We start from the raw sequence: 24,717 nt of genomic DNA on the forward strand, positions 1-24,717 counted from the left end.
TCCTCCATCTCTATAATTACCCTATTTTCTAGTTAAGTGGGTTAAATAAGTAAAAGATAATGATAAATGTATCGTTAGTACTGTTATAATAATTGCTTAAACTCTTACAACCATAAATAACTGAATGAAAAATGATATTGTTATGATACAATAAAGTTTCATACATACTTACCTGGCAGATATATACATAGCTATCGACTCCGTCGTCCCCGACAGAAATTCAAATCTCTCGCGGCACACGCATACAGGTAGGTCAGGTGATCTACCGGCCTGCCGCTGGTGGCAGGACTAGGAACCATTCCCGTTTTCTAATCAGATTCTCTCTTCCACCTGTCTCCTGCGGGGAGGCTGGGTGGGTCTTCAATCGTATATATCTGCCAGGTAAGTATGTATGAAACTTTATTGTATCATAACAATATCATTTTCATACATTCAACTTACCTGTCAGATATATACATAGCTGATTGACACCCTTTGGTGGAGGGCAAGAGACAGCTAACTCCTGACTAGACAGGTAAACAACATGTGTTGTAGGTATTTATAGACCTTGTTCCTCTGTGTTTCTAGACGAAGGGTCGACTTCCTAGCTATTGCATAGGAGTCTGCTTCGTCTCAAGAGCCTTAGCAAGATAGTGATCTGTGGCCAAGAGTTCTTGTGGGTCTACCGATGGGGTCTTATCCACTTACTCGGTCGAGCCTAATTGGCATTTGTCAATGGGTGCTAATCCGCTTATATGACAACATGCCTATGCCTATTGGCATAACTAAGGAGCGCAACACCGATCCCGATCACCTGTTACTAACATGAGGTTCACGCTAAAATTAAAAAAGAGTTATCCCCCAAACTCCTTTCAAACCTCAAAAAAAATCACTAAGTTAAAATAATTCAACTCATTATTAAAGGATCAGTGTCGGCTCCTATCCCAGCAACGTATCCGCTGATACGTATAAACCAAGAGAGAAGGATCTCCCGTAGGTAACTTGAAGTCCTTTGTGTAATGAGCAGTCAACACATAGTTGCATCTCTCATATGTTAAAGCTAATATGTCTTCCTGACATATTTTTACGAAAAGAACAAGAACTTGCAAAAGCTCGCACTTCATGACTTTTAAATTCTCAGCTTGTTTGAAGGTATCATCAAGTCACTTATGAAGTGCTTTAGAGATTACCATTGTTTCAAAGAAGACTAGGACTTTCTTTGAACTGATCTCATCTGGAGAAGCCTAGCGCCTGGCTTGGCGCCTCTGGCGCCTGCTGCGGCGGGAGTATCCTGTTTGGAATACTCCTGGCGCTGACATGTTCGGTAACACTCCTCGAATACTCCTGCCGTCTGGAAGGCGCATCTCACTCCAAATACTCCTGGCGCCTGGTAGGAGTAAAAAGTAAAAAAGTCTAGAAATTACTCCTGGCGCCTGGGAGGAAAGTATCGAGGTTACAGAGTACTTCAAGGCGCCTAGGCAGGGAGTTATCTCTTCCAAATACTCCTTGACCTATGGAAGGCGCATCTAGTTCCGAATACTCCTGTGGTTTGGTAAGGAGTATCGTCAGGAATGCGCTTTCGAATGGCAAGTATATTGCGCTTAGCGGGCGCTATACTCCTATCAGGAGTTCTCTCTTCTCCAGTTGGCTCTGTTGCTTGGATGAAGATCTGGGCCTAGAACGATCTACAGTAAAGTCAGGCTCTTTGCGCCTACTTGGCGCCTGGCTCCTAGTTTTTTCGGCGCCAGACGCTTGGCAGGAGTTACTTCCTTTCCCAGTCTCGCCTGCCTAACCGCACCGCTCCCCCCAGAGATGGCCGCTTGTGCGACAACTCCCCTGTAGGGTTCGTCTCGCCCGACGAGAGGAATTCGTTAGTTTGGATCTCTTAATATCGGAAGCCTGTCATCCTTTTTTACCTTTTTACGGGTAGGGCTCTTTAGAAAGTACTCCTACCAAAGACGCTAATTGCTCCTGCACATTCATCAAAATTTAGTCAGCTACATCCAGTAGACGATAGGAGATCTAAAAGTCCTAGAGACAAGTCTTCTCCGAGGAGGATCCTTATTGAATACTTCCGTTGCTAACGAGTTCTCCTCCTAAATGTTGATGAGTTTTCTCGTTGCAGAAGCTTCCCTATCCTGCCCGAAGGAAGGGAAGGAGCCTGGAAGCTTAAAGAGATTCTGAGCTGAAATTGGTAGGACTCCTGATTTCTAGCTCTTAATGTATCTCTCTGACCCTTTTGGGAAGTAGTTGTTTGAGCCCTCATCGCGTTCAAAGACCTCTGTCAGTAAACGTTTTAAAAACCCCTTGTCTTCTTCTGTAGATGACAATGTCAATACATTACCCGGACAACGAAACCTCTATCTGAAAGCGTTGATCCAGGAATAAAAGGCTTTAGCTCTTTTTTGCCAAACATACTATGCTGGCCAGAACCCATTGCCGAGTCTTCATAGAATTTGATTCCAGATTCTAAAGCCCAAAATTTCACTTGTCCTTTTGATCGTTTAGGACCAAGAGAAACATTTGATTAGGAGCAGTTCCATCTTGTCGGAACACGGAATCTGAGGCCCAAATTAGGATCCCATTCTAAGTATAAGATCTCTTACTCTTATCGTATAGAGGTATTGTATAAGATCCCGAAGATCTTAATTCTCTACTATCTCTAATATTCTTTGTCGAGACAGAGCATATCTTTTTACTGTGTTCATTGATAGCATAAAATACGAAGGTGATTCTTCCCCCTGAAAGGGAAGAAAACCATTATGTGGTTCATAGAGGTATCGGAAGAGGACAGTTCCCCTTTCCATCTAGCACGATCTGCAGCAATTCTATGTCTTTAACATATTTAAAGGAATTATCAAGCTTCCCTTGAAAAATCCTCTCATTCATATTTACTTCTGGTCAGTCTGCACGCAGATAGACTCAGAGTGGATAGGTTTCAGGTCCAATATTTATAATAGATTCCGATAAAATCTCTATTCTCTTAGAAAAACCTTCCGACACATGCTGAAAGAAGAACGTGACCTCTGTGAATCCAACCTTTTTTATTGCCAAAATGATGCATTCATCTTCTTCCTTTGACGCCCATTTATTTTAATATCTGTTAAGAATATATATAACTAAGGGAAAAAAGACTAAAGTTGATTTTTCCCTATTTAAATTAAAGATGGCGTATCTTGCTACCTCTCTTGTTTCGAGGAAACGGAAGCAATCTATAAGAAGCTCGTTCATCTTCTGCCTTGCGAAGAGATCTGTGAATACTTTCCGCAGGGTCTGACAACTCTTTCCAATAAATGTGTAAACATACGTTAACAGTTATTATCGTCGATCAAAAAGGTTCTCACGGACGTGCAAAATCCCGCATCGAACCTGGTAAGGATCGTTACGTTCCGTGTCTGTTTCCAAATAGGTTAAATCGTGCTCTGCCGAATTAAAATCATTTATAATACCGTCACATTGTGGTAAACAGCATTCATCTAGGAAACTCTTGTAAGGATAGTAGGAACTCTGTAATTAACCCACGGTAGGTGTGCATAAAGCTTAACCGTACCGTTATCTTAAGGTGAATTTTCTACTACATTCTTTCCTCGCCGAGGCAGAGAGAGATCCTTAGCAAAACGAATACGATGTTATTCATGTTTGCCTAAAAATCCCCTCAATTCGTGGTTAAGTCCCTGATTGTAGGGGGAATATACGGTGAAGCATTCGATCCCTTAGGAGAGAGAGATGTAACAAAAGGTTCACGACCGAGAACCGGATGGTACTGGATTGGCTCACAATTACAGCCGTCTCGTTCACTGCCTGGCTGCATTCATTCTGAGTTGCCAGTTACTCCTTCAATGAATGGATATAATAAAATTATTCTCGAGTCTAAGAAAGCTCTCAATAATGCAAATTAAGCCAAACAACCTTTGTTAAATACCGAAGCTGAGTAGGTATTGTCGTAACAAACCTTTTAAGCGAAGTCCTTACTAGGAAAATCCTGTAAGGATATAGATAAATCCGTAGCGAACCAGAAAGGCAACTATGGTATGCGTATATGACTTGTCATTCAGTAGTCGTATACAGCAAGCCTTCTACGACATTCTTTCCTTTCCGACATGCAGAGAAAGAATGGAAATCTTACTCTCTTCGTTCTTTTCGTCAATAATCCCGAATGAGTATTAGTCGAAAGAGATCGCAAATGACAACCGAGGATCAAAGAGAATCTCTCCAGCTTTTATTATCTTGGAGATAAGTCCGTATTTTACGCCTTTCTTATCTGGAAGAGCCTCTAATCAATGAATGAGAGCTCGTACGAATCTTGTTCAACTTCCAAACGATTGCCCCTCTTTCTGTAAATGGTTGGTTGCATTATTTTTTAGAAGGAGGATGATTTTAATATCCTCTTACTAATACTGAACTAATTCTCACAATTCTGCTCTATCTTCCATTCCTCAAGTTGGGAGAAGATTGAGCAACCGGAGGAGAGCGCTTCCTTTCGAAAGGTGAAGGGCTTTTAGCAGTACCGACTCTAACCTGACAAGGGCTACGGCAGCCTGTGCTACATCTTGAGTCCCTGCCTGGAAAAAGCCGAACTTGCTCTTGCCTTTATTGCATTAAGACAATCCTGACAAGGGCGACGGCCGCCTGTGCGACAACTCCCGTCCCTATCAGGAGAAGCCTCGAATGTCTTTCAACCTTTGCGCCCTGGGAAGGGGACATCCTTGGCGGTTGTCAGGCTCTTTCTTGTAGGAAGAAATAGAAAGTGCCTGGCGCTAAGCAGGAGTATCTTGCCTAGAATACTCCTGCGCCTGGGAGGAGTATCGCGATCTGAATAGTACTCCTCGTCCCTCGGAAATACTCCGGCAGGAGTATCGCGCTCCGAATACTCCTGGCGCCTGGGAGGAGTATCGTGCTCTGAATACTCCTGGCGCCTGGCAGAAGTATCGCTTTCCTGGAGGAGGAGTATCGTGATCGGAAATACTCCTGGCGCCTGGTAGGAGTATCACGTTCCGAATACTCCTGGCGCCTGGGAGGAGTATCGGCTCGTCGGAATACTCCTGGTGCCTGGCAGGAGTATCGCGTTCCGAATACTCCTGGCGCCTGGGAGGAGTATCGTGATCAAAATACTCCTGGATCCTAGCAGACGTATCGCACTTGGAAAGTTTTCTTGTTGGAAAGTTCCGAGCATCTGAAAGGCGATCCTCGCCTGGAAAGTTCTGTACGTCTGGAAGGTTATTTGAATCTGGAATCTTCCGCCTTCTGGAAGGTTCCGCTTGTGCGGAAGGTTCTGTGTGCGGAAGGTTCCGATCTCTTGTACATTTGTTCTTGCTTAGAATTCGACAATACTTCCATTTTCGACATGGCCCTCCCTTTCTTCTGAATGAGAAGGACTTCCATTTCGATGAAGATCCTGGTTCATAGTGCTTCAGGCGCTTTGCGCCTATATTCAGGCCCTTCAGGTGCTTTGCGCCTCGTTTCAGGCGCTTTGCGCCTTGTTTCAGACGCTTTAGGCGCATTGAGCCTCGTTACCGGAGCTTCATGCCCAAGGAGCTAGAAGCTTAAAAGTTATATATATATGTGTAATCACTAAACGAGATCCATATAATTCATTCGATCAACAAATATTCTTTAATATCTAATCGTTTTTCTCAGAATAGATATATTTTCATATACATGTACCGATGAGGAATTTATTGAAATAACTATTCTAAACCCCCATGGGATAGAGCCCCCCCCGTCCAACTGTACGGGGGACGAACCCGGATAGGGCAATGCCTCTACCGCAACTGTTATCGAATGATGTCTTCCTTTCTCCGTCTCTTCTGAGGTTCCGATAGCCAGACGAGATTATCTTGCATCTTCATTTAATCTACGCCATTGAATGTTTCTTCTCCTTATTCGTCATGACAATAATAATAAGGGAACACATTGAAATAGGATGCCTTTCCAATGGCTATCCCTGGCAGTCTGGGACGTCCTACAGAACCTGTCGAGGGGACGCCTGATCGGTGGGGATTCTCTGTAACCTCCGTAAGGCTTTCGACATTCATTCTCCTCTGGGCCTGTGAGCTTGGAAGAGGTCTAGGCCTGGGAGCGAGACAAGAGCCGATCAGACGCACCCTCTATTGCAATGGGGAACACTATAATCACTTCTTACCTTATAATAGCTTGTATCTTGAGCTACATTCCTTTCCTTTATCTTCAAATTGCAAATGAATTTGTAGTTTCTGTGAAGTAAGAAGGTGATGAGGAAAACTACACTACTAGTACTGTTAATATTCTACCTGCTCATCATAACGAGAGCTATTTAAAGCTTCTAAAAAAAAAAAAACATATCTAGTTCTATGTTTTTCTGACTTCCTCAAATAGGAAGTTACCTTATTTTCCTCAACCAAATTCTAACATTTATTACACTTTATCAATGAATAAATATTTATATTTCCCTTTCTTGCAAACTATGTAATTGTCTACCGAAAACTTCGGTAGTTACACATCCTCTATTCTTCGAAAACTTCGAAGTAATTCATTAAAAGTTATTAAAAAGTTATTAAAAGCGTATGCCGAACCACCGATCCAGTACTTCCCTGTAAAAGTTGGCCCAGAAGATCGATGGCGATGAAACACGAAAATCAAATCAGGAGGGAAAGTAAACATATGTTTACATTCCCAGCGACAGAGAGAATCTGATTAGAAAACGGGAATGGTTCCTAGTCCTGCCACCCAGCGGCAGGCCGGTAGATCACCTGACCTACCTGTAGCGTGTGCAGCGAAATTCGAATTTCTGTCGGGGACGACGGAGTCGATAGCTATGTATATATCTGACAGGTAAGTTGAATGTATGAAACAGTTATTTTGCTACGAACAACCAAATAGGATAACAACAGCTGTTTTGGTTGCATATCAGCCATTGTACGGTGGTAAACAATTACTACTGTGCTAGCTATGTTACAAATGACGTTAAGTAGAGTCAGACTAATATACTACTTTTTACATAAAAGACAGTCCCCTATTATTGGCAGGGGTTCCGTTCTCGGCGGGTTCTGATAAGCAAAAACTGCCATTAACCAAAACTCAGCAATTTATGCCGCCATTAACTGGTTAATGGCACCACTGTTAGGTATGTTATGTCGCCATAACTTTTATTGGCACCTTATGGCGCCGATAACCGAAACTCGGCTCGTTATGCTGCCATAAAAGGATTTTGACGAAGGAAAAATCTATTTCTGGGTGATTGGCTCGTGTCGCCCTATGAAAGTAATCCTTAACATCATTCTTTCTAGGTAAATTAGCCTAAAATTACCAGAGAAAAACAAAATTAAGAAAATGTCAGTAAAACTGACTCGCTCACTCTTAAAAAGAAGTGTCGGTATGATATAGGGGCGAGTGTGGAACACTACCACGAGACAAACACCAATTAGAACTTCCCTATCAGAATCCCCCCAAGAGAGAGCCGATACCAACGGGCGATGCAGCCTCTACTACTACTACTAGAGGACGCCACGGACAGCAGCGCCCCTAGCGGTCATCCTTAATTAACGGATCACCATTAACAGAGTCTGCCAATAACTGGGGACTGCCTGTATATGGATACCTTTATTCACTAAGCAGAATATATTGGCGAGCAAATACATGTACAGTACTACTAAATTTAAGCTGCAGTTGTAGCTAAAGCTGAGAAAACATGTTCACACCACTAATGACTATAAATTACTGTGCATCACCAACATGGATGAAACTAACCGTAAATAATAGTGGAGAAAAAAGAATTTTAATAAAAAATACTGTACAGGAAAGAACACATTTTACTGTCATTTTCACGCCAATAAATGATAAATAAGTAAAGCTCGTAATATGATGAAATAGGGTGAAAATAGCAAACGGAATCTGTTAATTTTTTACACAAAAAACATGCTTCCAACACCATTTATTAATGAAAAATAACTAAATTTAGTTATTTTGCTTTCAACTTAAAAACACTTCATATAATGAAAAATTACCTTGTCCCACATAAATAGTTTCTAGAGATTTATTTAGCTAACTAGAAGCAAGAAAATCGCTCTAAATTGAGTTAAATGTGGCAAAATAAATTTACCTCCTCCCTTGGCTGATTTTTCCCAACCAAAATATTTATGTATATTTTCTAATACAATAGTAATATGAGAATGCATATATCTACTAGTATACTGGGTACAGTGAAGCAAAGAAGGACTTTTTAAAAGATCCATGGAAAAGATGCATATTTGTTTTGTGTATATTTTTTGCTGGTCTCATGGTGCTTAAACTGCCGACAACCAGACAATGGTGCTGTAAACCCCAGTTATGAATATATTCCACAAGCACCACAAAACTGAAACACTGATAATCGGGGCTGCCTTTAATATGAAAATACAGTAATCAGTGAATACGTATTCCATGAAAATGCTAATTTTCAAGGAATAGTAATGTGGATATTAATTAGATTAGATTATAAAATTTTTGGCACATAGCCAAGCGCCGGAGCCGAGGGGCCATTCAGCGCATATATATCTTTAAGAATAAAAGTCACTGTCGTACAAACAAACATACACACAACCGATCTACCATACAAATCATTCATTCATAAAAACCAAACAAGAAACCTAAAACAATTAAGAGAAAATTACAATTCATAAAAAAGACAACAATATTTTTTAAAAATGTCATAATTTGCTCTGCTGAGCACCTTCACCTAAAATACCGCCAAGAGACTTATTTGCCAGCAAACAAGCTCTACGATTGTTTTCAAAAAGAGGGCACTCCACCAAAATATGCACCACAGTCAAATCCACATGACAAGTGGAACAGCGAGGAACCTGCCTATCCGCTCCACTCATCATTAGATACCCGTGAGTATATTTAGTGTGGCCAATACGTAATCTAGCTAAAACTATCTCAGACCTTCTATCCATCCGGCTATGAGGCCAAGGATGAACAGAAGGCCTAATCGATTTCAATTTAAGATTATTATCTAAAGTAGACCAGTGGGCCTGCCACTGGTCTCTACAATAAAATCGAATGGTACTTTTAAAATCAGATACAGGGACGCCCATGTTGGAAATGTGCCTAAGCCTAGTTGCAGCCTTAGCAGCAGCGTCGGCTCGCTCATTCCCAACAATTCCAACATGGGACGGAGCCCAACAAAACCTAACAGAAAATCCTCTTCTATTAATTAAAAGATAAAACCAATCTTGTACTTCTTGCACTAAAGGGTGGCAAGAGACTAGGCTTTTTAGAGAAGATAAAACACTCAAAGAGTAGGTAAAAATGGTAAAAACCTTGTTAGTACAAGAACTATAAAATATATATCTAAGAGCAGTCAAAACTGCCAGCAGTTCAGCTGTAAAAACAGAAGAATTAGAAGGAAGCTTCTTTTTAATGATATTACCACTAGTCACTACAGAGCAACCAACACCATCAGAACCCTTCGAGCCATCAGTATATATATGATGAGAATCACCATGTTCGGAAGCATGGTCCAAGAAACTTGCCCTCATCTGGTCACCAGAACTGTTGCTCCTGCTGTCCCTAATTGGGCAAATTTCTAGGCATGGTCTATTCCAAGGAGGAAACTTTGAGGGCGAAATTTCAGCTACTGCAGGGGGAAGTAATCCCACCTCCCTGGCAGAGCTTGCTAGTCGGACCTCAAGAGGCTTTGGCAGTCTCGGTCTATTTGGGGCTCTGTCAGTTGGTTCTCTAACGAACTTATAGTTAGGGTTTAGCTTTGACGTAAGTATTCTTGATATGGCTCTCAAGCCTAATTCCTCCCTACGGATAAATAGTGGGGGAAAACCTGACTCAATATATAGGCTTTCTACTGGTGAAGTTCTATAGGCTCCCGTACAAATACGTAAAGCCATATTATGGACAACATCTAATTTCTGCAGTGTTGCCTTGCACGCACAACCATAAACTTGGCAACCATAATCAATTTTGCTTAGGCATTAAACCTGGTACATCCTCAAAAGGGTGATTCGATCTGCCCCCCAGTTAAAATTAGACACAACTTTAAGAATATTAAGTCGAAGCTTCACGTTACATACAACTTCATTAACATGTTGAGTAAAAGTTAATTTTTTATCAAATGTAACACCTAGATACTTAATGCTATCTTCATAAGGTAAAATTGAATCGTTTAAAAACAGCGTAGGGATCTCTTCCACTCTTCTTAATCGACAAAATCGTATAGTTTTGTTTTTTTCTGGTGAAAATTTGAACCCTTTAGCACTGGCCCATGATGTTGAAGCATTAATAGCAGTCTGGATCATTTGACAAGCTTCAACAGCTGTGGACTTACTACAGATTATTGCATAATCATCAGCAAAGGCCAGACCATGCACCCCAACAGGAACTTGTTCTAGTAGACCGTTGACAGCTACATTAAAGTGTTGGACTAAGGACGCTTCCCTGAGGTAACCCTTCTTCCTGAGGGTAAGCAGAAGAAATGTAAGAGCCCACTCTTACTTTCAGGTAACGTTCTGACAAAAAATCTTTCAGACAATAGAACAAATTACCCACAACACCCCACTCTACAAGTTGCAAAAGGATACCCCCTCGCCAAGTAGTGTCGTAAGCTTTTTCTAAGTCAAAGAACACTGCAACAGTCTGGTTTTGCACAGCAAAAGCATTCTGTATCTCCCGAGTAAGGAACATCAAAGGGTCAGAAGTACTTCTATTTTTCCTAAAGCCAAACTGCCGATTAGATAAAAGATTCTTTGAATCCAAATACCACACAAGTCGAGCATTGACCATCCTCTCATAAATCTTGCTAACACAACTAGTTAGAGCAATTGGCCTATAGTTCTTAGAAAGGAAGGAATCTTTAAAAGGTTTTAAAACAGGTACAATAATCGATATCTTCCAAGACTCTGGTGAAGTTCCTGAAAGCCAAAAACTGTTTAAAATGTCTAAAAGAAATTCTTTTGTACTTCTAGGCAAGTTAAAAATCATTGAGTACAGTATATCATCTTCCCCAGGAGATGTTGGGGAAGATAACGAGATTGCATGATCTAATTCTTTCATGGTGAAAGGAAGATTATACGACTCTGAATTTAAACTAACAGCAGGAACAACCGTGGTACCGTCCCTAATATTCCTGAATGCAGGAGAGTAATGTAGGGCACTAGATATATTAGAGAAATGCCTACCAAAGGTTTCTGCTACTCTCCAGATCAGATATGAGGAAGCCATCAATTTTCAATATAGGCAAGGGAGGTGGAGAAAATTTCCCTTGCAGCTTTCGGATACTGTTCCAGACAAACGACATAGGGGAATCATATTTTAATTCACTTATATATCTGATAAACGATTCCCTCTTTGCCTGCTTAAATGTTTTCTTTTGCTTAGCAAGAGCTCTTTTATAGATAATTTTATTTACCAAGCAAGGATATCTACGATATCTCTTGTAGCAAGTTCTTGTTATCTTTCGGTTCATGGCGCATGCATCACACCACCAAGGTACTAGAGGACGACGAGGCTTACCAGAAGTTCGAGGAATAGACAACATGGCACCACACAGCAATATACTGATTAAATACTCATAAGCGGATGTTGGGCTCTGAAAATCTTTTATATCTTGATCAACTTCAGTAGATTTTTTTAATAATCCCCAGTCAGCCTTCCCTACCTTCCATTTTGGTAAACATGGAGATGGAATATTTTTCATATACTTTAAGTGAATGGGCCAATGATCACTGCCATGATCATTCTGGTCTACTACCCACTGGTAATCTAACCTCAAAGATGAAGAGCAGATAGTGAGGTGAATGGCTGAGTCAGTATTATGAAAAACATCATGTCTTGTAGGGGAACCATCAATCATTAAAGTGATGTCATTTAAGTCAAGCAGCTGTTCTATTATTAAACCCCAACGGTCGCAGTTTGGCTCTCCCCAGAGGGTGTGCTTGGCATTAAAATCCCCCATCAAAATGAAGGGTTTAGGAAGCTGGTCTATCAATGTCTGTAGATCGTTTAATTCTAGCTGACGAGGATTACCCTGCGCATCCTGCAATCTACTTTCTAATGATGGATCTAAGTATAAAGAACAAATAGTGATCCATTTATCATTGAAAATTTGAACTGCACAAGCCTGCAACACAGTGTTCAATTGAACTACCCTATGATTAACAGACTTGCGGACTATGATGCCTGTGCCTCCCTGAGCACGTACACCTATCAGGGGTGGAGACCTAAGGAATGAATAATTAAAACCCAAGTTGGGAGTGTTCTCTCCCAACTTTGTCTCCTGAAGACACATTGCAGATAGATCATGATCCCTAAACAGAACCCGAACTTGCTCTCTATTTGGTATAAAGCCACGGATGTTCCACTGCATGAGAGCCATTATTTAGAGGAAGGGATCTTAAAATTCCCTACTAATTTAGAAATCTGTGTCCTGGTGAGAGAGATCTTATCAGTTTTACCAGTACTATTTGACCTAGATCTAGGTGTTACAGATCTTTTAGAAGATGGGCTTTCACTTGCCCTTTCAGTTTTACTTTTGTTTTTTCTACGATCGCTGAGTGACCGTGAATGAGGTGAAGAGGGAGAAAGGGCCCTCTTCTGACGAATAAAAAGGGCCTCTATCTCCTCACCGTCATCTCCACGGTGCACTGTAATGACAGGATCAGGTGAGGGCTCAATGTCAGGCAATGTCTCTGACAGAGAAAAGTCGTCAACAAATTGAGACCTAGCTTGAACCCTTGAAACAACAGGGTCCCCTGGCTTGACCAGAGTCTCTGCAACATGGGAAACCCCAACAGGGGGGCCATGAGAAGCCCCACCAGGGGGGGCATGGGAGGTCCCACCAAGGGGGGCATGGGAGGCCCCACCAGGGGGGGCACGGGAGGCCCCACCAGGGGGGGCACGGGGTACCCCACTAGAGGGGGTGTGGAAAACCCCACCAGCGGGGCACCGGGGAGCCCCACCAGAAGGGGCACCAGAAGAGGCAGTATTCAATTGTTGAGCCTTTAAGGCATCCGAATAAGTTTTCCTGCCCAACAGCTTCTTGGCCTGTCCCACACTGATGTGTTCGTCAAGAGATTTTAGTAATGCATCTTGTTCTTTCTTGAATGCACTACATTTCCTATCACGGGCTCGATGTTCACCCTTACAGTTTACGCAAATTACTGGTCCAGAACATTCCTCGTGCTCAGGCTGGCCACACGATTCACAGTTTATTTCTGGTGCAAACGTTAGAGGAGTGTCCAAAACCAAAACATTTAAAGCACTGGAGCACTCTCGGTCTATAAGGACGAACTTTCATCATTTCACTATCAAGAATAATTTCAGATGGCAGAGAAGAACTTTTAAATGTTAAAATAAGCATCGATGAGCGGGGCACTTTAAAAACCTTCCAAACCACATCCGGACACATTTCCAAAATTTCCTCCTCATCCATTTCATTAAAGATAACACCCTTCGCGTAACTAAAATTATAGTGAGGTTTTACCTCTTTTATCATACCCTCAGGATTAAGCTTCAAATTTAGGAGCATTATCGATTGAATATCTGTCTTGGTATGAACTAAAAAACTATTACGTCCAAAGCGAGTTAATTCAGGACTCCCAACATTGCCGATCTTCTGGCTTACCAGCCTCTTCACTTTGAAGAGGTTGCCTCTCTCACCATGTGTTGTAATAATTAACCACTTAGCTGGGTCTGGTGATCTGGAGGTTTTAGTTATTTTACTAGTATCTTTAGTTTCATTAGGTGGTCTATAAATCTCAAGATACCTAGGGACCTCTTGTGCTTCTATAAGTCCAACACTCAATGAATCTAATCTGAACTCTCTGTAGGCTCTGTGAGCTTCCGATTCGTTATTGAAAAATACCCAGAATTAAAAAAAACCATAATTTTTGCCAAGTCTATTCCTTACTTCTTTTACTTTACCAAATTTACTAAATTCATTAAATACTGTTTCATAATTCCAGTCTAAAGGGACTGGTTTCACATATAAAATGTTTGTAACAAGGAGGTCCTTTGAAAAAGGCTCCAAAGTCACAATGGAGGAATTACCAGAATTTTCCTTGTCCTTATCCTTGCCCAAGTCGTCAACAGAAGGTTTTAATGTCTCCATAAGACGTAAATTGATTATTCGTCCAGGTAGCCCCCCACCCACCATGGAGCCACATTTAGAGGACAGTGTTATCCCATACAGGGCTGCCCTAGGGGTACCACCCAGATATACACCCCACCCTCAGTGCTTATGGCGTCATGATGTCCGTCGAGATCAGACCCAGCACTAAGAGAAGGGTTTGACATATAAACTTTCCCCTCGCTCGACCACGTTAGGTACTCGAGTTCTATGGGTGAGGTGGCATGCCAACCATCCTCACCCTCCACCAAATCCAATGAGTAAGTCCAAATCATGTCCAAAACCAATCCAAAAGTCATCAACATAAAATCTGTACCTTATAGGGGGAGGAAGCAGAAGGATGATAAGTTTTAGTAAAAGGAAAAGAGCTGACTCATTTAGTTGGATCAACAGCTGGGCACCAAGGTCCAGCGAGAAAGCAGTTCCCACCAGGCATCAGGGCCCAGCTGCTGAACCCTAAGCCCCCCATCCTCGGCAAGGCTGTGGATATTAATGTGGATATACATATGTTCCACAGAAAAATCTGTGAATAGGGTAACAGGCAAACCCAGAACCATGAATAGGTGGGGGTTGACAGTAGTCCCTCCAAACCTGTAGATGCTTCAAGAAATAATTCCAAGTACTATTAATTTCTAATTTTTCACTTATTAATTTATTATTTTGTAAGTTGCATTTATGTTTATTTTGTAGCATTCTTATAAAAACTAATTCTACAAAATATGATTAGCTTGTTCTACAAATGTTAAAAGATTTACGAAATTTCTTTATTTTTCTAAAATGAAGTATTCCTCAACAGTCCTATGTACAAGAAGAACATAAACTACAAGAGACTCTCATATGATGAACGCAGTATTGACCTTGATCGTTTGGAAGGCCCTTCTAATCATACAGTAACTGGTGTAAAGTTCCGTGCTCTGGAAACTCATATTAACCTGCAGGTAAGTTAGCAAAACCATCCAAATTCAAAAGAAGTTAATAATACTTTGCAAATTCTAAGGTGACCACACAGAAAGCAAAACCCTCTTTGTCACAGCAGTCTGATGAAAGGAAAAAACAAGGAGAATTTTCCATTTAATCTTAACTAGTTGAATATCTCCTTACATTAACTAGTCAAATTTTGGCCTGAACTTTAAACTATGAAAAACAGGACGTTAAAATGTACACACTCTTCATGACGTTACATTTCATTGAAGTTAGCTTTGTTTTACATACTGATCTTTGTTTTTAAATCATTTAACCAGCCTTAGCATCTCTCTTTCCTGTGGTCAGGGGTTAATAAAATCTCATGAGTATTCTGATGCAAATCTACCATTATCTACCATTACAAAGCCTAAAAGTCTATCCATTAGTCACTCATGGCTAAGTATTGCTCAGTTTTAACCCAAGGTGCCTTTAGTAATGATTTAGTGATGAGCAATAGAGCCCCTGCCTTAGGGATGTTCATGACTAACCTCCCTGGAAATATGACTATATTCCTGGTATTGCCATGAAACAAAATGTATTTGTAAATGAAGGAAATTAATTGAAGCCTAGTCTGGCTGTAACCCACAAGAAGATGGCTCTAACAATCCAACTTACGAAATGCATCATCGGCATGAAATAAAAGGGAATGGATCTTAGTACTAGCAGCAATGAGAGTTCAGCCAACTTATTGTTACTGTGGCCAACATGTCTGAAGGTTTCATGGTGGCCTGGCAACTTACAAATGAACAGTGCAACAAAATTTCTCAGTTTAACAGCTAAAGTATGTAAAATATCTACAAAAATCTAAAGTACAAAACAGTGAACCCAATGTAAATATTCATATAAATAAACAGAAGAGATGAAGACTAAGTTTAAGTTTATAAATGGTACATCCTAACATCAGAAATACATATCACAGGTCAGAAAATGGACCCAGGTCCAGCCATAGTTTGACAGGAAAGTTGCTTCACTGCCCAAGTGGTTTTTAACTGTCATTTTAGGTTAATCTCAGACTCCCTAGGTTAATAGGCTGGAAAAAATGTTACTTGCTGTCAGCTTAAAATATCTTTTATATCTAACAACCAAATAAAAAAACCAAACTCTAGTTCTCAAATATTTTTCTAGCTCTTGAAGTCGTCTTTTCCAATAATAAATTTGACTAACACATCACTAACTAACCATTATTATAGACAAGACGTTACAACCTAAAACCATTTTAATTACTTGTTACAAATTCAATTTATTTGTATTTTCAATGAAGTGCTCTTTTTATTACAGGTACATGTAACACCCATTGATTATGCAAGTGGCAAATTGGTACCTGCAGAGAGTTACTGGATTCAAAATGACATCTTTCCCGAAGCCAGAAAAGAGATAAAATTGCAAGAACCAAGTGACCCAACTAAAGCCTCTCTCCCAAACAGAGAAACACTTGAGTCAAACTCTTATGTTCAGTTTGGACCAACATCTAGGAGGTCTGATGTAGCTCAACTGACAGTGCCTTTCTTTGATGCCCAGGAAGTCTCCCTTTCATCTCCAGGCTGGCTTGCAGGGCTTGACCTTTACCACAAGGGCCAGCCTGGTTCTGGAGGATTTATAGGACTTAAGCTAATAACCTTCAATTTGTCAGAACACATGGTAAATAAAAAAAAATAGCTATTAAACACCACACCTTATAAAGGAAAAAAAATGAACTAAGTGATTTACTACATCAATTATTACTAAACTTACCTGCATTCTAATGGAAGTGGGAAAATGTAGAAAAAATTGTGTGAATAGAATGGCAGAGATAGATATGATACATTACGAGTTTAAATAATAGAGAGATATTATATAATTTGTATTATGCTTACAGTCAGAATGCTCTTTCAATAATTTGTATCTTGTTTACAATTTGAATTATTATTCATTAATCTGTATCATGCTTATGTAGTTTCTTTTTTGTACTGGGTAACACAGGCATATATATAACTCAAGTTCAACTCATTCAAGATTAAATCCTTCTGGACAGCATGTCCAAGTCTAAAAATGAATCTATGGTCTAGTTACACTACATAATTTATTTTTAAGAATTTTTATACAATCTTTTGAAAGAAATAAAATTTATTTTGTGAGTGACTTAGCTACTTTTGTACTTAAGGAATTACTTTTGTACTTAAGGACTTAAAGTAAAGTCTTCTCAGGGTAAACTGATGCTGTACTTTCATTTTCTCAATTTCAAATGTTCTTAATGTTTTCATTCATCACTTGCTTCACCTTCAATACAGACCACACACTGATGAATAGTAAAGGGAGCAATTACTATTACATGAAAGGTGGCTAGGTGTGGAAAACAAATCCTCTCACCATTATTTACACCAGGCCTTTTCATGTTCAGTAAGTTTTCTCAGCATTAAAAACCTCTTTAAAAAAAGTGTTCATACTTTATTAATCTATAAGTCATAGCAAAAAACCAGGTAGAGGGGCTGAGAATAGGGTACTCCCGTAAAATTAAAATTACAGCACTACATTTCAGGAATGTAAAATTAATATAAATTTTGTATTTCTCTACCAAGTAAAAACCTCTTAGTTTAATTATGCCAAGTCACTCTTTAGACGGGAAGTGACACAGCTTTTTCATATTTTTGTCTGATTGGAATCCATCCAATTGGTAATGATAACCAGTAACTCCAAAGACTTTCATGGACTGCCAGTCTCTAGGCCTGATATCCTATATTATTGCAAACCAATAATAGTTGAAAAGATGACTTTTGAAAGGGAAAATGCACTGTAATTCTTACATGAATATAGTTAGGAATCCTATGTCTCACAGGGACGTAATACCCACCAAATACAAATTTTTATTATCACTAAGAAGTTTAACCAGACTGCTCTCATAGATCCTTAAAAAAATGCTAGTACTACAGAAATTGAATAAATTAAAATAATTAGGATTCTGACAAAACTCCCTTAATTCAATTATCTTCCAAGCCTTGACATTTACAACTGGTTGAAGCTTTGACATTATTGCTATAAAGTTATGAGGCCATGGCAGCCGTTCAATATTGTTGTTTGATTCATTATTGTAACTAAAGTTTTTATTTATCTATTTTTTTGTCTAGTTTTTACGTAGTCTGAAGTGAAGTGACTTCTTTCCGCTCTCTCCTGTACTTAATTTCTATCTGAATCCTCATTTGGTTGAAGACTTAATCTAGAGTTTTCTCCAAGATTTTCCCATCACAAGCCCAAACCATCTTGAATTTTGAAACCTTAGTATATTTTTGGACTATTTATAAACCTTTAGATACCTTAACTCTGAGCAATTTCAACATATGTAATACAGTCCTCTCAATGCAATAATCATAAATCTCACCACTTTGTATTCACATCTCTTCAAAACCTAAATTTTCTGTTCAAATGCCCATGTTTATACCTGTACAGTAAAATACTACAAAAAGATGTACAAGCCTTATACATATGGCAGCGACTTTTGCTCTTAACACTCGGTAAGCGCCAGCAATACCTAGGGATCCAGCCGGTCTCAATTATATTGTAATAATTATCAGGAATACCCATTGCCAGTGTGTTTGGAAATCACAGAAAACCAAATCACTCTGAGAATGCCAGAAATTCCAAGGAATTCAAGCATTCAGAGAGATGCCCGGGTTTTTAATAACAATTATGGGGAATTCTCGTCTCGCCTGAGTGTTTGCAGATCACAGAAGTCCAAAACAAGGGGAGGGCCCCCTCCTCAACTCCTGTAGAAATCAAGGAGGAACAGGCATAAAAACCAATCCTACATGTGAGCATTTAAGATGAACGAGAGTAAAATTCAAAAGAATATGCACTCGAGGCTCCCAAAACCCAAGAACCCATAGGGACTGCGAATTGGAATCCATCCAAAGGACAAAAAGACCAGGAAAAACACAGGACAGAAAGAGCCAGGGAGAACAGTCTCCAGATGTTCGAATCTTAAGAATCTAAACACCAGGTGTCGAGAAGGTGAGAGGTCTCTGTCACTGACAAAAGATCCTTACTCAACGATGTGGATGTACATCCGATGGGACCCTGAGATCCTTCCAGGAACGTAGTCCCTCGACGTTGAGGGATCCTGCAGAGAAAACACTGCAGGATCCCTCCTATTCACCTCGCCCCTCCCGGTGTAGCCATAAGAAGTAGGAAGACTAAGTGAGGAAGATTGGATGCTCTTGCTCACCTTGCTAGCAGAACTAGCAGAAGCGAGTCACAGGCAGCCATCAGCCTGCGGTGATGGCTGTGACACGAGTCTAGAAGTGTGTTTTCGCCCTCCAGAAAATGCTTTCCCAAGGAGGGTTACGAAGCTCTCCTACGGCAGGAGAAACTCTTGCCGCCACCGAGACTGGCCGTCCTCCCACTCATCCCAGTCCTCGTTGGGGCCAAAGCCTCTATAGAGAACTGAATGGAAGACCTCTTACCAGTCTCACCACGTGCACGGTCACTCGGGACAGTCATGTCAACCCTGGGTACCGAGCGATCACCGTCACAGCGCGAGTCACCTGAGCAACTAGACTCATTTCTTCTGCTCCGTGAGTTGTGACGGTGAGCGGATTTAGCTTCATCGATTCTAGATGTACACGACTCCATAGATTTAAGTGCACTTGGGGAATCTCGAAACTAGTCTTAGGGGCAGAACCTCTAGGACTAGGAGTAAAGTGCGAACCGAAAGTCTGGGCTTCCATGGCTCCCGACAAGCTAGACCCTGGAGACAGAGTGACAGTTCTTGTTCCCGAAGGAACAGACGAGACAACGGAAGACCCAACTGCCTCCTCAGTTCGAGGAGGCAGACCCTTATAAGTCCCGTGACAAAACTTTTTTTTTTTTTTTTTTTTTTTTTTTTTGTGGGGGGGGGGGGGTGAAAATACCTTCTTCATAAGCAGGGAACCTTAGAGGTCGAAGGGGAGGAGGTTGAGGAAAAATATGATGATTACGAACATGAAGATGACGACACTTGTCAAGCTCTCTTCCTCCTTGACTTCTCCAAATTCTCCAAGACTACATCTACAGGATGAGGCACATTTACCAGCAGAAGTAGCGTTAATAATCACAGGGCAGCTGCGAAGGTGTTGTCCAGTGATGGAACTCCAGGATAACAGCGGCAAATTAATATGATTTTCAGCAGGGAAACAGTACTACACAGACTTGAGGACCAATATCACTGCATGCTACCAAATTACAAGTACAATTCCAAGAGTAGGATAGCCAACATGAAGAAATATCCAACCATCTACTGCTGTAATTAACTATCACCACTGTTACCCTGTAATGGAATGAAAATAAGATTAAAAATGATGGATACTCTCGCATCCAAGGGCACCGCCCTCCATAAGCAGACGAGATCCATCAAATACCAACACCACACACGCTCCCCCCCCTCTCTTCATCCAGTAAGCTAGTGAAAAAACAAAAGAGAAGAGGAAATACTGGAAGAAAAACAAAGGACAACCTCCGTAGTTCCCTTGGTAATTTCCAAATGTAAGCATAAATTTCAAATTAATATACTGTCTCGCCCTAACGTTAAAATAGGTAATAAGGGTGTATGCACACCCTTGCAGCCGACCCTTGACAAAGGAGAAAAATAATGAACATCAAACAAAATATATATATATACGTATTCAAAATAATAAAAGAAAGATCCCACTGGTAAATTGTGATGAACGGCTAGTCGGAAAGAGCTCACAAACATACGTCTTCATTGGAAGACAACCAAAAGCAAAAGTGGGATGTTTACATCCGGGGAGGCGGGCCTACCAGATAGTAGTTACTGCCTAACCACCTTGTTCAAAAATTTAAAGGCCATATTCCAGCCTACGCTGAAAGTAATTCCTAACGTAAAAGACCGAGGGTTTGCATATGGTGTAAGAACAGAAAAAGAATGACTCTTTATTTGACAACTGAATTGGTTAAATTAAGTAATAATAATTACAGTACGACAGATCCTTGGTTGAATACCTTAAAAATATGTAAATGAAGTTAAGCAAAAAAAAATTAAATTAAACACTGGAGAGCATAGGCACAACCCAAGTTACGAACATTGTTGTTCTATACTTACCACATAAATTAAAACAACTAAGTATGGTATAATGCTGTATGAGCTGCTGCCCATGAAACTTTAACCACGACCCAGTGGTGGCCTGACCTATAATGTTGTCAGATGCATGATTATGGCTAATTTTAACTTTAAATACAATAAAAACTAATGAGGCTAGAGGGCTCCTTGGTATGTTCGATGACTGGAGGGTGAATGATCAATGTACCGTTAATTTGCTGCCCCCTAGCCTCAGTAGTTTTCAAGATATGAGGATGGACAGAAAAAGTGCAGATGGATAGACAAAGTCATCTAAATACTGGTTTTCTTTTACAGAAAACTAAAAGTGGGAGGGAGTACATAAACAGCTCACTATAAAGAAAGGGGCTTTCACAAATTAAATAAAAAATCTATAAGAATATAGAAAGAGAAAGACATTCTACTTAGTCACTGGAAAAATCCAATTTTCTTTCAGTGCAAGAGAAGTAAAATATAACGAACCCCCATTGCATCAAAGACATTCTCTGTAGTTGAGAAGTACAGCCAATCACAGCAGATTTCAAAATAGGAAAGAGTAGCAGGAGACAACTTGAAACAATTATACTTGACATTAAGAAAACTATCAAATTAAGATAAAAGACTAATAATAAAAAATGTATTCTTAAAAACATACTTACGAGTTAATAACCCAATAGTTAGCTAAAAGTGTACACAGAAACAGACAAAATCCACTGGGTCAGTGGTACAATTCACCTGAAGGAGCACCAGATATTAGAGGAATGTTAACAAGAATGTGTGAGCATTTAAGCAAGTACTTTTTATACTCAAAATAGTTCATTTAAAAAATGAATCTAACCCTAATTATTCACTGAAGCCGACTGATACAAACCACAAAGGCACATCTCTCTGTGATTGTAAGTTTTGTACAATTATATCTGGGAAATACCTGAAAAGTAATTAACGCTAACTAAACAAAATTCTAAAATGGGTTTCGATGAAGAAATCATAAAACTGAAGCTCATAACTCAGGGGCCTCTTCAGCTCTGAAGACGACTTCCACTAACAGAATAACATGTGCAAAATGTTAAACATCTCTATTTTTCTGGAAAGCCAGTGTTAATTAAGCTCAAATGTTAAACATCTCTATTTTTCTGGAAAGCCAGTGTTAATTAAGCTCTATTCTTTTTTTCCTGGGTGTCAATCAACATAAACTTGGAAATTAAAAGGAATATAGGTATGCATGAAAAAATGTTGCTTCATTAACCAGTTACCTGTTAACTTTTCTTGGACATACAGTATAGCATAGATCTCTCAAACCTTTATTGTCATTACCTAAGTACATTTGTTAAAAATATCCATTTTCAAAACAAAATGGCAGATAATATAGAATTTACTGTAGAATTTTTAACAATATGGATCTCTGGTAATATTGTGCATATTTTATCACTCCTGATATATTCTTGAAATTATACTAGACAAAAATTCCCAGAAATTTATCACAATGTGGTTCCACATTGACAAATTCTCAGCCAAATATTGCAGTTCATGCATGAAAAGGAAAAACAAATGCAGTTCTTGAAAAAGAACAATCCATCATAACCTCCATAACTCACTTTCTTCTCTTCCAATGTAATCGAATTTCATTGTTTAAAAATATGTCCTGCAAAAACCATAAACTATATGCAGTGATATATAAAACTGATATCTTCAAGATTCGTTAGGTACACAAAAGTAAAGTGTCAGGAAGTGAAAGTCATAAATACTGTTTTAGACAAATGTATTGATACAATGTTCCATATTTAATACATCACTAAGTGTACAAAAAATGCTAAACATGTAAACACACAATACTATTATCAATTACAATTTGAATTGATACATCCGTGTTGCAGGCATACATTTAAAAATTAACCCTACTTTCCAGACTGTTCTACATTCTACTAACAAAGAGGCACGGCAAATGCATCATAAACATTAAAACCTAATGTCTCAAGCTTCTCTTCCATTAATACTTTCTGTAGTAACTGGCCAGGTGCTGGAGAAAGAGCACCATGAACTATTCCAGATAACACTGGCACCAGTTTTGCAACAGCCAGGGTATGGTTGCTCAAAAATGCCCCCTGGGGAGGGCTGATTTTCAAGGCAGAGTTGTTTTCTTCTGCAACACTGAGAGGTTCTTCTCGATTTATATTACTGACCCAATTGTACATAGTACCACTTGAGCTTTGCTGGGGCTTATTAAGAGGATAGAAATCTGCCAATCTATCAAAAATGTGGTTAAAACCATGCTGAATTAACGAGTCCATAACAATACTGAAATCTTCACTGCCTAGAATATCACAAGTCTCAATCAACATATTATACAAAACCCTGCTCTCTGAAGAATCATCCTCTGGAGGCAGTGGCACCTGTAACACATAGCTTGTCCAGTTCTCCAATTTACAAGACTTACTTTCTGGAATTTCCTGAGAAATTCCTTCCCCAGCTAACAATAGCCTGATTTCTTGGAAAACAGCTTCCAACTGTGAAAGTGTTAACTGCTGAGTGAGGGGTAATCCAGTGGCTATTTTTGTCACAGCTCGAGTCACATGTTGTGTAAGTTTGGGAACCCCTTCTTCAACCAGAAAGTGGACAGCAGCCAAATATTTCTGTTGCAATCCTTGAGAAATTGGTATTCCTGCATGACCTTCATGGACTAGGTCACCAAATGTATAACCACCGAGAAGCATCAATTGTACACGTATAGCAGAAGCCACCAGACTTGATACATAAACAACTGATATGGCACGGCTAAATCCTATAACTTTAAGTTGTTGCCAAATGCTGTGCTTGTGCTGTGGCTGCTCCCTGATAGCTAGAAGAAGAGCTTCAGAATCTAGGTCTTTTGTCACAAGCTCCTTCAAGCTACCTGCTAAACTCATGACTGTTGTATTAGCTGTTCTCTGTGTATTCTCATAATGTTGTCGTTTTTTCTGCTTTTGAAGTAACATTCTTGTCTGTGCATCATGCCACTCAAGTAACTTGTGCTCTGCATACCGACTTAAAAGGGCAATACCACCAACAACAGCTGTACCTATTAAAAACTTCCTCCTATGCCTATATACAAAGTCTCTTATTCTAGTAAACATATTGAAAAGTTATTTAGTTATCCACAAAGCTCAATAAATGTAGCACATGTACCGATAATTTACAAAATCACAGTTGCATTCTTCTTCACACTACTTAGCTGCGCACAATATTCTTGAATTACATGTGGCCTGAAGATGACGATACTTTCTGGAGTCTGTTTGCAACAAAATTGCTAGAATCAATAAAGCGTTCAACACAGTTTTTGATGCAACTCTCAGTGCGGGATTCCAGTCTTGTTGAAGGGCGATCCATACATTTATCCCAGCATTTTTCCGTCAACTCATGAACAAGGAACTGAAAAAAGAATCTTTTTCAGTAACATGAAAAGTATTTTAGTAAATACTGTACACATTAATGACAGCCATTATATAAGGAATAAGGTCAATTAATACATTCTGAATGGATTTCTGAAATTTATTAAAGTAAGAAATTCAGGATAAAGGATATGGCAAAATTACATGTCATACTTTGCAAGGGTTTTCAACTGATTTTTTACAAATTAGCAATA

General features: G+C 39.7%; 3 protein-coding genes across 6 annotated transcripts in view; 1 reads left to right on the top strand and 2 right to left on the bottom strand.

Annotated features, from left to right (window-relative positions):
• The window catches only part of LOC135222808 (uncharacterized), a 271,962-nt gene extending 254,732 nt beyond the window's left edge, over nucleotides 1–17,230 (top strand). For all 4 annotated transcript variants that reach the window (XM_064261110.1, XM_064261111.1, XM_064261112.1 and 1 more), the window contains 2 exons: nucleotides 14,871–15,012; nucleotides 16,316–17,230. In XM_064261110.1, the coding sequence (XP_064117180.1) occupies nucleotides 14,871–15,012; nucleotides 16,316–16,693 (520 nt within the window). In that variant the 3' untranslated portion in view covers nucleotides 16,694–17,230. The remainder of the gene's footprint in view (nucleotides 1–14,870; nucleotides 15,013–16,315) is intronic.
• Nucleotides 17,231–22,840: 5,610 nt separating this feature from the next.
• Nucleotides 22,841–24,356, bottom strand: LOC135222812 (peroxisomal biogenesis factor 3-like). The gene has a single exon (XM_064261117.1). It carries the CDS (start codon nucleotides 24,206–24,208, stop codon nucleotides 23,021–23,023), a length of 1,188 nt encoding a protein of 395 aa, XP_064117187.1. The 5' UTR covers nucleotides 24,209–24,356; the 3' UTR covers nucleotides 22,841–23,020.
• Nucleotides 24,186–24,717, bottom strand: part of LOC135222814 (mitochondrial import inner membrane translocase subunit Tim8 A-like) — a 316,936-nt gene continuing 316,404 nt past the window's right edge. The window contains exon 3 of the mRNA XM_064261120.1: nucleotides 24,186–24,503. Coding sequence (XP_064117190.1) covers nucleotides 24,327–24,503 — 177 coding nt within the window. The 3' untranslated portion in view covers nucleotides 24,186–24,326. The remainder of the gene's footprint in view (nucleotides 24,504–24,717) is intronic.

This window comes from Macrobrachium nipponense, chromosome 8, assembly GCF_015104395.2.
Source record: "Macrobrachium nipponense isolate FS-2020 chromosome 8, ASM1510439v2, whole genome shotgun sequence".
Lineage (NCBI taxonomy): Eukaryota > Metazoa > Arthropoda > Malacostraca > Decapoda > Palaemonidae > Macrobrachium > Macrobrachium nipponense.

Bases quoted from the DNA above. Each gene is read 5' to 3' on its own strand.
- LOC135222812 (XM_064261117.1), bottom strand. From the start codon at position 24,208: ATGTTTACTAGAATAAGAGACTTTGTATATAGGCATAGGAGGAAGTTT.